The sequence below is a fragment of the Cervus canadensis genome, chromosome 6, assembly GCF_019320065.1.
Source record: "Cervus canadensis isolate Bull #8, Minnesota chromosome 6, ASM1932006v1, whole genome shotgun sequence".
NCBI lineage: Eukaryota > Metazoa > Chordata > Mammalia > Artiodactyla > Cervidae > Cervus > Cervus canadensis.
The window spans coordinates 73580125-73594312 of record NC_057391.1 but is presented as its reverse complement, the minus strand read 5'-3'; the positions used below and the strand labels follow the sequence as shown (position 1 = coordinate 73594312).

Below are 14188 nucleotides of genomic sequence, written 5' to 3'. Positions count from 1 at the left end.
TATATTCAATATAACAAAAACACAACAGTTAACCATTGCTATACAGGTAAAATAATTCACGGTGATAGAAGTCAGACGACAGTAATTACCTTTGAAGAAGAGGTAAGGTGTAATGATTGGAAGTGAGTATCAAGAGATTTCTGTGATGTTGTGATATTCTCTTTATCTGTGGTGGTTATTCAGATGTGTTATCTGTGATAATTAAACAAGCTTTATAATTATGATTTTATGTCTTTTATGTACAACTCGTATAAAATATTATACATCATTAAAAAGTGTATTTTAGAAAAAAGAACCCACACAAAAGCTATGAAACTGGATGAGATAACCAAGTTTAAATACAGAAGAAACATTGCCAAATAAATTATTATTGAATGAATGAATGGGTAAATCAGAGATTTAAAGAAATTTAAGAACATCAATCCAAGTAAGAAAAGGGGTATCAGACACTAACACATATTGAAGTAAACATTTCCTAAGTCAGTTTGCTATATTCACGTAGGAAGATCATATAAACAATGTGTTGTATCTACACTACTACTAATGCTCATTATCATAAAAGAATCTGAACTCGGGGTCTGAATCTGACTTCCGCAATATTTGCTGTGTGACCTTGGACATTCTTAACGCTTTTGCCTCATCTTTCTCACTTATGAATAGGAACAAGAAGAATACCCACTTCATATGTTTGTTATGAGGATTAAAATCAGTTAGTAGTTTTAAAGCAACTGACACAGTGTTTGAGACATTGATCGTTAAACAACCAGTTCAGTTCAGTTCAGTCGCTCAGTCATGTCCGACTCTTTGCAACCCATGGACTAAAGCATGCCAGGCCTCCCTATCCATTACCAACTTCTGGAGTTTACTCAAACTCATGTCTATCGAGTTGCTGATGCAATCCAACCATCTCATCCTCTGTTGTCCCCTTCTCCTCCTGCCTTCAATCTTTCCCAGCTTCAGGGTCTTTTCTAAGGAGTCGCACCAGGTGGCCAGCGTATTGGAGCTTCAGCATCAGTCCTTCCAATAACTATTCAGGATTGATTTCCTGTAGGATTGACTGGTATGATCTCCTTGCAGTCCAAGGGACTCTCAAGAGTCTTCTCGAACACCACAGTTCAAAAGCATCAATTCTTCAGAGCTCAGCAATTTTTATGGACCAACTCTCATATCCTTACATGACTATTGGAAAAACCATAGCCTTGACGAGATGGACCTTTGTTGGCAAAGTAATGTCTCTGCTTTTTAATATGTGGTCTAGATTGGCCATAACTCTTCTTCCAAGGAGCAAGCGTCTTTTAATTTCATGGCTGCAGTTACCACATGCAGTGATTTTGGAGCCTAAGAAAATAAAGTCTGTCACTGTTTTCACTGTTTCCCCATCTATTTGCCATGAAATATTGGGACTAGATGCCATGATCTTAGTTTTGTGAATGTTGAGTTTTAAGCCAACTTTTTCACTCTCCTCTTTCACTTTCATCAAGAGGCTCTTTAGTTCCTATACGCTGTCTGCCATAATGGGGGTGTCATCTGCAAATCTGAGGTTATTGATATTTCTCCAGGCAATCTTGATTCCAGCTTGTGCTTCCTCCAGCCCAGTGTTTCTCATGAGGTACTCTGCATATAAGTTAAATAAGCAGGGTGACAATATACAGCCTTGATGTACTCCTTTTCCGATTTGGAACCTGTCTGTTGTTCCATGTCCAGTTCTAACTGTTGCTTCCTGACCTGCATACAGATTTCTCAGGAGGCAGGTAAGGTGGTGTAGTATTCCCATCTCTTTCAGTATTTTCCACAGTTTGTGGTGATCCACATAGTCACAGAATTTGGCACAGTCAATAAAGCAGAAGTACATGTTTTTCTGGAACTCTCTTGCTTTTTCAATGATTCAATGGATGCTGGCAATTTGATCTCTAATTCCTCTGCCTTTTCTATATCCAGCTTGAAAACATCTGGAAGTTCATGGTTCATGTACTGTTGAAGCCTGACTTGGAGAATTTTGAGCATTACTTTACTAGTGTGTGAGATGAGTGCAATTGTGCGGCAGTCTGAACATTCTTTGGCATTGTCTTTCTCTTGAACTGGAATGAAAATTGACCTTTTCCAGTCCTGTGGTCAATATTGAGTTTTCCAAATTTGCTGGCATACTGAGTGCAGCATTTTCACAGCATCATCTTCTAGGATTTGAAATAGCTCAACTGGAATTCCATCACATCCACTAGCTTTGCTCATAGTGATGCTTCCTAAGGCCCACTTGACTTTGCATTCCAGGATATCAGGCTCTAGGTGAGTGATCATACCATCGCTATTATCTGGGTCATGAAGATCCTTTTTGTATAGTTCTTTGTGTATTCTTGCCACCTCTTCTTAATATCTTCTGCTTCTGTTAGAACCATACCATTTCTGTCCTTTATTGTGCCCATCTTTGCATGAAATGTTCCCTTGGTATCTCTAATTTTCTTAAAGGGATTTATAGTCTTTCCCATTCTATTGTTTTCCTCCATTTCTCTGCATTGATCACTGAGGAAGGCTTTCTTATTTCTCCTTGCTGTTCTTTGGAACTCTGCATTCAAATGGGTATATCTTTCCTTTTCTCATTTGCCTTTCACTTTTTTTTTTCACAGCTATTTGTAAGGCTTCCTCGGACAACCATTTTGCCTTTCTTTTCCTTGGTATGGTCTTGATCCCTGTCTCCTGTACAACGTCATGAACCTCTGTCCATAGTTCATCAGGCCCTCTGTCTATCAGATCTAGTCCCTTGAATGTGTCACTTCCACTGTATAGTCATAAGGGATTTGATTTAGGTCATACCTGAATGGTCTAGTGGTTTTCCGTACTTTCTTCAATTTAAGTCTGAAATTGGCAATAAGGAATTCATGATCTGAGCCACCATCAGCTCCCGGTCTTGTTTTTGCTGACTGTATAGAGCCTCTCCATCTTTGGCTGCAAAGAATATAATCAATTTGATTTCGGTGTTGACCATCTGATGATGTCTATGTGTAGAGTCTTCTCTTGTGTTGTTGGAAGAGGGTGTTTGCTATGACCAATGCATTCTTTTGACAGAACTCTATTAGTCTTTGCCCTGCTTCATTGTGTACTCCAAAGCCAAATTTCCCTGTTACCTCAGGTATTTCTCAACTTCCTATTTTTGCATTCCAGTCCCCTATAATGAAAAGGATATCTTTTCTGGGCGTTAGTTCTAGAAGGTCTTTTAGGTGTTCATAGAATCGTTCAACTTCAGCTTCTTCAGCATTACTGTGATACAGAATGGTTTGCCTTGGAAATGAACAAACAGAAACCATTCTGTTGTTTGAGATTGCATCCAAGTACTACATTTTGGACTCTTCTGTTGACTATGACGGCTACTCCATTTCTTCTAGGGGATTCTTGCCCACAGTAGTAGATATAATGGCAAAATGATTTGATTTTGTGAGCTCATGTTACTAAAGTTCATATAAATCAGTAAACTGAAAAACTACTAGATACAATAATAGTGTTTCATAAAAAGTAGTTAAAGGATTCATTCAGCAAACAAACAGATTTTCTATACCCTAGCAATAATCATTTAAAAGTACAATGTAAGCATTCTGCTTTTGGGTAGAGTGCAGTAGATCACAGCAGGTCAATACTTAACACCATAATGAGTAGAATCAAATAATTACAAAAATCCTACTTTTATAGACAGTAAGGAGCTTCAGACCAATAAACTAGACAAAATAAAATTCTAGAAATGAGGAAACTTTTCTAAGTGAAAATAATAATCTCTGGCTTTTCCTACCACCCACCTATCTCCACTGGTGCTATTTGCTGATTTTGGTCACAGGGCTGCCCATCAGCTTTTCCAGGCAGAGAACTTTTGTTGGGATTTAAAGAAACCAGAAAGCTATCAGACATTTAGAAATTGGAAACCTGAATAGACTTAAACAAATGGTTTTTTTTTCCCTGGGAGCAACTGTGGATTGCAGTGCTGTGCACAAGTCCGTAAGGTTAGACAAAAACCTACTGAAAGGCGGAGGACAATCTTTTGCATTCTTCATGGTACTTAAGAAAGATCCGCCAGGGAAGTAAGCCTAACCAAAGAACAATGAAACTTCCCACTTCAAGATATATGCCAGTGTTTGAGGCTTATATTGTTTAGGCCGGAGGCAAGAGAGTCAGCTAGAATGTAATATTATAAAGCTAAGTCTCCTACAGTGACAGGAAGGAATGGATGAAAACCCACCGTGTTCTCAATCGAGCTCTAACCCAGCGAAATTTCTGACTGAACTAGAGTGATCACTTCCTCATGCTTTCTGCCTGTTGGCAGAACTGAAGACATTATGATGGATGAAAAATCATCTATAACCAATATGGTTCTTTTACACACAAAAACAGATTCATTTGGAAAATATTATAAAAGTTTAGTGATTCCGTTTGTAAATAAAAATAAATTTATACACATAAATTACAAATGGATTAAAGTTAATATTTAAATATCTCTATTTTAAATAAATTCACCCAACTGGCAATATAAATTGGCATAACTACCTTAGAAAACAGTTTGTGATTTCATCCAGAAACTATATATTACTGAAACTCAGGAATTTCATTCCTCTGTGTATACTTCAGAGAAACTCTTACATATATTTTTATAAGACTATTATAGCAACACTTTTCTTAATAGCTCCAAGTGGAAATAAGTTGAATGTCCATCAACAGAAGGAGGTCTCAATAATTAGTGGCACAATGTACTATTTCACAGCAAAAAATAAAACAAAACAAATACAGTCCTCCTAAAACTTTAGCTGTAAACAACAATATGATGAATCTCACAGTGTTGAAAAACAGAAGCAAGGCACAGTAGATTGTATTCAATTCATATAAAGTTCAAAGAGAAACAAAAATAAATTATAATATTTATGGATGTATACATATATAGTAAAACTAAATAAAAGCAAGGAACTGATAATGATAAAAATTCAGAATATTGGGTGGAAGAGATGGTTGTAATTGGGCCAAGAATGTATTTGCTCTTTATTCCTTAAGACTTTGGCCAAGCATCTATTCACTCTGAGGTGATTTACTATAATTAATAAATATGCTTAATTCAAACTATGTATGAACTAAATAATGATTTCTGGTGCTAGAAACATTGTAAAAGACTACCACATCTGACAAAAATTGAATTAGCTTCATCAACCAATCATAAACTTTTAAGAGTAAATATACAGATGGTGGCTCAGAGGTAAAGAATCTGCCTGCAATGTGGGAGACCCAGGTTTGAACCCTGGGTTGGGAAGATCTAGTATGGGAAGATCCCTTGGAGAAGGCAATAGCTAACTACTCCAGTATTCTTGCCTAAAAAATTCCAAGGACAGAGGAGCCTGGTGAGCCACAGTTCATGGGCTTGCAAAGAGTTGGACACAACTGAGGAACTAACATTTCATTTTTCATACAGATGCATATTTATTTATACATGGTATACTATGGAGAGTATATTTCAAATTTAAACGCAACTGTACTATTTAGATAGTTTTAAATTACTCATATATTAACCAAATAAAATAAACATTACAACCAGATGTTTCACATTACCTCTAACCAAAACAAAATGATATTAGCTGAAAATACTAATGCTGCCAACAAATGCTGACAAGACATTTTATGACAATTTTTCTTCCAACACTTTTGAAAAGAAGAATCAGTTTCACATTTTTTCATGCCTCAGGCCTCAAATGCTCTGAAGTTGTTTTAGATGTAACAACAGGAACTGATGGGGAAAAAAATCACTTATATGTCATCTATGAATCATGCTTCTTTTCCCCAAGGTATCTCTTGAGGAATAACTGTCATAATTCTAGAAGTAAAAAAAATCATAATAAAAAACTACTCTTTTAGAGAAAAAGTCACTACTAAAAACAGGCAACATTTCTGCTTATTAATTAAACTAATAAAAGAGCATATTTATCTTCGGTTTCTAGGATGGACCTTCCCCAAAGCAACAATTTTGGTCCACTATTATGATCTCATATAACTCTTTCAGGTAATTCCATTTAGTAGCATGGCTCAACTAACTTTCGTATAATGACAAATCTCAGTATGAACTGAAAGATGGAATTATCTTTCTTTTGAATTACAGGCTGATTAACATAAGGTTACTTAAGAGGAATCTCAAATTCAGTAAGTCCAAAACTTACCTCACTTCCTCTCAAACATTCCTTTTTCCTCTCCTCTTTAAATTAACAGCAACACAATCTACTTAGCTTCCCAAGTCAGGAACCTGAGTCAATCTTTCCACTTTCCCTTAAATATTCAATAAATCACCAAGTATTGTTGATTCTATTTTCTTAAATAATATTTCTTGAATATGAGTTCTTTTTCTTCAACCTCATTGTCATGCTTCAGTTCAAGTCTCAATCACTGCCTATATTCCTGCAATCTGGTTTCCTTCCTTATAAATGGAACCTCCTCTTCTCCACTGAAATAAGATCTTTCATTCATTAAAATAAAATCATCACCCTGATTATGCCACTTTCTTTCTTAAAATCACATAATGGCACCCGATAGTTTTCAGTTTCTTAACATGGCATAAAGGTTCAATGCCAGTCCTACATCTCAACAGTCTTTATTTTATACCCTATGATCTGGTGTCATATTATCTCCTGTTTATAATTTCACAAATGCCTTGCTGATTATCTTTTTGAATAAGTGTCCTACCTATATACTCCATAGAATATTTTCTTCACCTTTATCATTTAACACATATTGCAATTATAAGAGCACCTTTAAGCATCACAAAAAATTAATTTCAACAAGCTCAGTTTTATTAATTCCCATTTTATCTTCTGAAAAATGAGATCTGGATTAGACTTAAGGTTCTTCCCAGTTAAACTATTTTATGAATTTATATCAAGTTGGAAAGAGTCTCTTGACATGCCTGACTTTTCTCCCCAACTTTCTGCTAGAATATAACCATGGTATTAATTCCTGATGTTGCCCATACAAGACACCTGAGATACTGAACACTTTATGTTCATAAAGAACATAAAGATTAATGAATTCAACTTATTTAAAAATAATGTAACCAATTAAAGAACTATTTACTAACAGCTTGAATTTATTGAAATTGATTTAGAAAAGTGTGATCAAATCAAAGTTAACAATTTGTTAAGATCTTTACATGTCATTGTTAACAGTTTAACTCAGTCTTGTTTATCCTTGACTACTGTTATCCAGTTGTTAAATTTTATTCATGGAAAAGATAGTAAGTTCAGTTCTCATTAGATTTTAAACTGCTTTTAGAGAAGGGCCACATGTTATGCTAGAATACTAACATTCCACAGAATTTAGTAAAATGTAAAGACAGAAAAATGTGACTATGCTGTAATATTCAAAGAGTAAGGTCAATTTTTCAGTTATTGTACTGTTAATTTTAAATTGAAACTGGCCTACTATGTTATCAAAGGAGCCAGTAAAATTTATTAGAAGACTAATATTTACAATGGGTGAGAGACTATAGGAAAAAGAAATTAAAATGATAAAGAAATACTTTATGCAAAATAATGTTTATATACAGTGCTTTCTTAAGTAAATTTTCAATGAGTTTTACAAGAAAGGGTTCCTTTTTTGACTTTCCTACCATGTATTGATGATGGTAGATGAAATCGGATGATGATTATCTGATACGTATATTTTAATTCAGACAGAATAACTGGGAGTTAAATGATATCCCAACACAGGTAAAGATTCAATAGTATAAAGAAAAGACAATTTGTTGCCCACCTTCCCGCCAAGATACTAAGTTTTTGTAGAGGTGAAAAATGCCATACTATACCTTGATTTCTTCTATTTCATCTGGTACTATCTTGTATGCTGATATAGTCCCACCCAACCTGAAATTAGGAGAGAAAAATATTCTCAAAACCGGCAACAGTGTATTAAAAAATATGGACTATTTTTGTCATTAGCAGCAGAGTGCCACCAGTAATTGCCCATTACCCACCCCAATAACTATGGAGGAGAAAACAACCATTTTGTGCTCAGGTTTTCCATACAGTTGTTTAAAAAGACAGATAATAAATGACTACTGAAGGAGGAAACATAAGTTAGATTTTTAATCATAATTAAGTTTCTCTTATTGATGGTTTTTATGATGCTCAAACTGCCACTTTGATTAACAGATTCTGTCACAACTAAGATGTATCAAGAACAGTATCTGACGTTTCTGTTTTCATGGTATCATGAAACACAGCAAGGTTTAAAATACTTATCAATTCAACATACCATCAGTATTCTATAGCACTGCACTCAGGTAGACTGATTCCAAATTTCATGTTATTTCCCTTACAACGTGCTGCTTTCCTGACTCAAAGAAAGACTATGCTAGAAGTAGCAGTAGAATGAATAATTTACTCTAGTCAATATGTGAAAGTATTATATTGGCAGTAACAGTGGTAGTTATAGCGATAATATTACAGTTAGTAGTATACTGAATATTTACTATATGCCAAACATTCAATCGTCAGGTTTTACATGTTTATTTTCTCATTTAACTCTAATAAATTATAATAAGGATTATGAAAAAATGAGACAAGCAGTTTTTGAAAGTCTCACAACTAGAAATGGCAGACGGGGCTTAAGATAAGCAGTCTTATCTTCCAAAAATTGATAAGCAGATTTTTTAAATTCACATGACAATTTAAGGGACACAGAATAATCAAACAATCTTGAAAAGATGAAAGTTGGAGGATTTATATTTTCTGATATCAAGTTACTAAAGAGCTACAATAATCAAGACAATGTGGAGCTGGCATAAGAATACACATACAAAGCAATAGAGTACAACTGAAAGTCTGGAAACAAATATCACATTTATGGTCAACTAGCTTTTGTTTTCCTTTTATTTTATTGTAAATATTGTAATTTGACATTTTAACCATTTTTAAGTGTACAATTAAATGATAAATGATGGGCAACCATCAGTACTATTTCTAAAACTTACCCATCCCATAAACAGAAACTCTATATAAAAAAAAGAAAAAAAAAACCCAGAAACTCTATAATCATTAAGGAATAACTTCTCATTTTCCCCTACCCCCCTGTAACTACTAACCAACTTTGTCTTTACGAATTTGACTACTCTAGGAAACTCACAAAGAGAAACCATACAATATTTGTCCGTTTGTGTCTGGAAAATGTCACTGTGCCTAGTTTTCAAGCTTTATCCACACTGTAGCACTGTATCAGAACTTCATTCCTTTTTTATGACCATATAATTTCCACTGTATGTATATACCATATTTATTTATCCATTCATCTGTTAATGGAAACTTAGATTGCTTCAATTTTCTGGCTATTGTAAACAATACTGCAATAAACATTAGCATACAATATCTGAATCTCTCTTTCCAGTTCTTTTGGATATTTACCTAGGAGGTGGAACTGCTCAATCAGGTAGTAATTCCAAGTTTAGCATCTGAAAGACCACCAGTTTTCTGAAGTGACTGTACAGATTTTATTGATACACTACCACCAAGAATGCATGAGGGTTCCAATTTATCCACATCCTCATCAATACTTGTTATTCTATTTTTTTAATGGCTACCCTAATGGGTATAAAGTATCTTTTCATATTCTTACTGGCCACATGTGTCTCTTATCTAAAGAAATAACGATTCAAGTGCTCTGACAATTTTTAAATCGGGTTTTCTTTTTGCTGGTGAGCTGTATATATACATTCTGGATATTAAACCCTTATCTAAGATATTATTTCCAGATATTTTCTCTCATTCTGTAGGTTGTCTTTTACTTTCTTGATAATAGACTTTGATGCACAAAAACTTTTAATTTTGGTGAAGTCCAGTTTATGTACTTTTTTCTTTCATTGCTCACCTTCCTGGTGTAATGCATAAGAATCCATTGCCAAATCCAATGTCTTGAAGGTTTATTACTACATTTTCTTGAAAGTGTTTTATTATTTTAGTGCTTCTATTTAGGGTACTGATCCATTTTGAGTTAATGTTTGTATATGGCACGAGATATGATTTTAAGTTAATTATTTTCCATGTGGAAATCCAATCACTTAGTACCATTTCTTTCCGAAAGCTGTTCTCACAGCTTTGACTCAGCACCTTTGTCTAAAGTCAGTTTTCCATGGATACAGGTTTATTTCTGGATCCTTAATTTTATACTATTGGTCTATAGGTCTATCTTTATTTTTAGATGCTATTTTAAATGGAGTAGTTTTTAATTTGCTCTTCAGATTGTTCATTGCTGATGTATAGAAACAAATGATTTTCCTGTGTTCATCTTGTACTTTGCAACTTTTCTGAACTTGATTATTGACTCTAGTAACTTTCTTTTGGATTCTCTAGGATTTTCTATACACAGGATCATGTTATCTGTGAATAGAGATAGATTTACTTCTCACTTAACCATCTGGATACCTTTTATGTCCTGTCTTTGTCTAAATACTATGGTTAGAACTTCCAGTGCAATGTTCAGTATCAGTGGTGAAGCTTTCCATTTTTCACAACTGAATATGATGTCAGCTGTGGGATTTTCACAAATGCTTTTTATCAGGTTAAGTAGGTCCCCTTCTACTTCTAGATTTCTGAGTGTTTTTACCATGGAAATATGCTGGGTTTTTGTTAAATGTTTTCTCTCTGTCAAATGAGATGATCATGTGGTTTTTTGCCTTTCAATCTTTCTCTTAATGTGGTACATTACAGTAATTAATTTTCCTATGTTGAACTACCCTTGAATTCCTGGGGGTAATCTGACTTGGTCACCATGTATAATCCTTTTAATACATTTGGATTCAGTGCCTTAATATTTTCTTGAGTCCTAAAAAAAAAAAAAAAAAAGGATTATACATGGTGACCAAATCAGATTAACCCAGGAATTCAAGGGTAGTACAACATAAGAAAATGTTGAACTTTCTTTGGGATTGGAATGAAAACTGACCTTTCCCTGTCTGTGGCCACTGCTGAGTTTTTCAAATTTGCTGACATATGACTGCAACACTTTAACAGCATCATCTTTTAGGATTTGAAATAGCTCAGCTGGAATTCTATCACCTCTACTAATAGTAATGCTTCCTAAGGTCCACTTGACTTCACACTCAAAGATGTCTGGCTTGAGGTGAGTGACCACACCATCATGGTTATCTAAATTCAAATTCATTAGGAATAGAAATATTTAAAGGTAATTCAAAGTTTCTCAAAAATAGTTTGATTTTTCTCCCCAAGTCATATCTTCCTCCGCTACAGTTTTCCACATTTTTTGTTATGTTAAATGTTAATTGACCCACTAGTGCATGTCAGAAGTGTGAAAATCTTTTAAATGTCTACCTTTCTCAACCCCTACATAACATTCCCTGGTGTCTCAGATGGTAAAGCGTCTGCCTACAATGAGGGAGACCTGGGTTCAATCCCTGGGTTGGAAAGATCTCCTGGAGAAGGAAATGGCAACCCACTCCAGTGTTCTTGCCTGGAAAATCCCATGGACAGAGGATCCTGGCAGGCTACAGTCCATGAGATCACAAAGAGACGGACACGACTGAGCGACTTCACTTTCACATAATTTAATGACAGTCATATTTTTATTTGCCATAATTTATCTGGAAAATATTCATTCCTCCATTTTCACTTTCTTACTTTAAGATTTTATTATTTCTAACCATGGTTTTAGGAGTATCCTCATAGCTGTACAAATCTTTTCACAATGTAATTTTTGCCATGTCACATCCTAATTAATTTATGGGCAATACCTTAAGAAGTGTGATGAAAATTCCTTTAATAAACTTGACTCCTTAAGTCTATTTCTTGTTTCGTTTCCTGTTACCCCTTCATAGCACCTGTTTGTTACAACCATGCCAATTGTCAACAGTTTCATAAATGCATTAGGCAATCCTTTGCTTTATGTCTCTCAATTACCTGTACCTTGAATACTCTTCCCCATCCCCAAAACTTCAAATCACCTTTCAGGAATCAAATACCACTTTCAGAACACTTCTACAAACTCTGGAAGCAGAAATAGGCACTTCCTCTACTATGAATAGTGCCTTACTCATATTTGCATTATAGCTTTTCTTCTATTATTGTAATTATCTGCTTAGAGATCTATATTCTCCACTAGATAATGAAGGTACAGATTATATTTAAATTACTTTCTATACTTGGCAAATAGTGGGTACTTGTAGTTTGAAAAATCAGCACACATTTGGTGAATGAATGAATTAGTTCAGGGGAGTCAGACATATGAAATTTCACCAAGATCCTGAGCAAAAATCTTTTTTAAAGCAGTATCTACAGACTTCTGGATCAACATGGCAAAGTAGGAAGATGTGGAAATCAACATCCTGCATGAACACATCAAAAATAGATCTATATTACTCTAGGAGGTGGGTCAAAAAAGATCTTGGTTTATGGAAGAGTGTGTTCTGCCTATGTTTTCCTCTAGGAGTTTTATGGTATAGCCTTATACTTAGGTCTTTAATCTACTGTGAGTTTATTTTTGTGTGTGGTGTTCGGGAGTTTTCTAATTTCATTCTTTTATATGAAGCAGTTCAGTTTTCCAAGCACTACTTATTAAAGAGGCTGTCTTTTCTCCACTGTACATTCTTTGCTTCTTTTGTGATAAATTAATAGATCATAAGTGTGGGGGATTATTTCTGGGCTTGCTATCCTGTTCCATTGATCTGTAAGTTAGTTTTTATGCCAAAATCATATGGTTTTGATTACTGTAGTTTTACTATTCATAGTCTTTTGAGTTTCCATACAAATTGTAAAATATTTTTGTTCTAGATCTGTGAAAAATGCCATTGGTAATTTGATAGGGATTGCATTAAATCTGTAGATTGCTTTGGGTAGTACAGTCATTTTCACAATATTGATTCTCCCAATTCAAGAAAATGGTATATTTCTCCCATCTGTGCCATCCTGATCTTAAAGTTTTCATCAGTATCTTATAGCTTTCTGAGTACAGGTCTTTTGTCTCCTTAGGTAGGTTTATTCCTAGGTATTTCATTCTTTTTCATGTGACAGTAAATGGGATTGTTTCCTTAATTTCTCTTTTACCTTCTATACTGTTGATGAGAATGTAAACTGGCACAAACACTATGGAGAACAGTATGGAGATTCCTTAAAAACTAAAAAGAGAGCAACTATATGATGCAGCAATCCCACTCCTAGGCATATACCTGGAGAAAATCATAATTTTAAAAGGTACATGCACCCCGATGTTCACTGCAAGACTATTTTAAATAGTCAGGACATGGAAGCAACCTAAATGTCCATCGACAGAAAAATAAAGAAGATGTGTTTCATATACAATGGAATATTATATTATTCAGCCATAAAAAAGAATGAAATAGTGCCATTGGCAGCAACATGGCTGGACCCAGAGACTGCCATACTGAGAAAAGTATGACAGAAAGAAAGTATCATATCATATCACTTATATATGGAATCTAAAATATGGCACAAATAAATGTATCTACAAAACAGAAATACAGTCACAGATGTAGAAAACAATCTTATGGTTGCTGTGGTAAAATGGCTGGGAGGAAGGATTAACTGGTAGATTTGGATGGACATACGGAGAAGGCAATGGCACCCCACTCCAGTACTCTTGCCTGGAAAATCCCGTGGACAGAGGAGCCTGGTAGGCTGCAGTCCATGGGGTCGTGAAGAGTCAGACATGACTGAGTGACTTCACTTTCACTTTTCACTTTTATGCACTGGAGAAGGAAATGGCAACCCACTCGTGTTCTAGCCTGGAGAATCCCAGGGAAGGGGTCGCACAGAGTCGGACACGACTGAAGTGACTTAGCAGTAGCAGCATACATAATACTATATAAAACAGATAACTAATAAGGACCTACTGTACAGCACAGGGACTTCCACTCATACTCTTCTAATAGCCTATATGGGAAAGAATCTGGAAGAGTGGATTTGTTGTTCAGTTGCTCAGTCATGTTGGACTCTTTGCGATGCCATGGACTGCCAGGCTTCCCTGTCCTTCACCATATCCCAGAGCTTGCTGAAACTCATGTCCATTGAGTCAGTGATGCCATCCAACCATCTTGTCCTCTGTTGTCCCCTTCTCCACTTGCCTTTGGTCTTTCCCAGCATCAGGGTCTTTTCTAATGAGTCAGCTCTTTGCATCAGGTGGCCAAAGATGTAACTACCTGATGCCAAAGAAAGAGTGG

At 35.2% G+C, this 14188-nt stretch overlaps 1 protein-coding gene across 8 annotated transcripts in view; it reads right to left on the bottom strand.

Annotated features, from left to right (window-relative positions):
- The window catches only part of GPHN (gephyrin), a 524662-nt gene that overhangs the window by 326065 nt on the left and 184409 nt on the right, over positions 1-14188 (bottom strand). For all 8 annotated transcript variants that reach the window (XM_043472320.1, XM_043472318.1, XM_043472321.1 and 5 more), the window contains exon 3: positions 7811-7868. In XM_043472320.1, coding sequence (XP_043328255.1) covers positions 7811-7868 — 58 coding nt within the window. The remainder of the gene's footprint in view (positions 1-7810; positions 7869-14188) is intronic.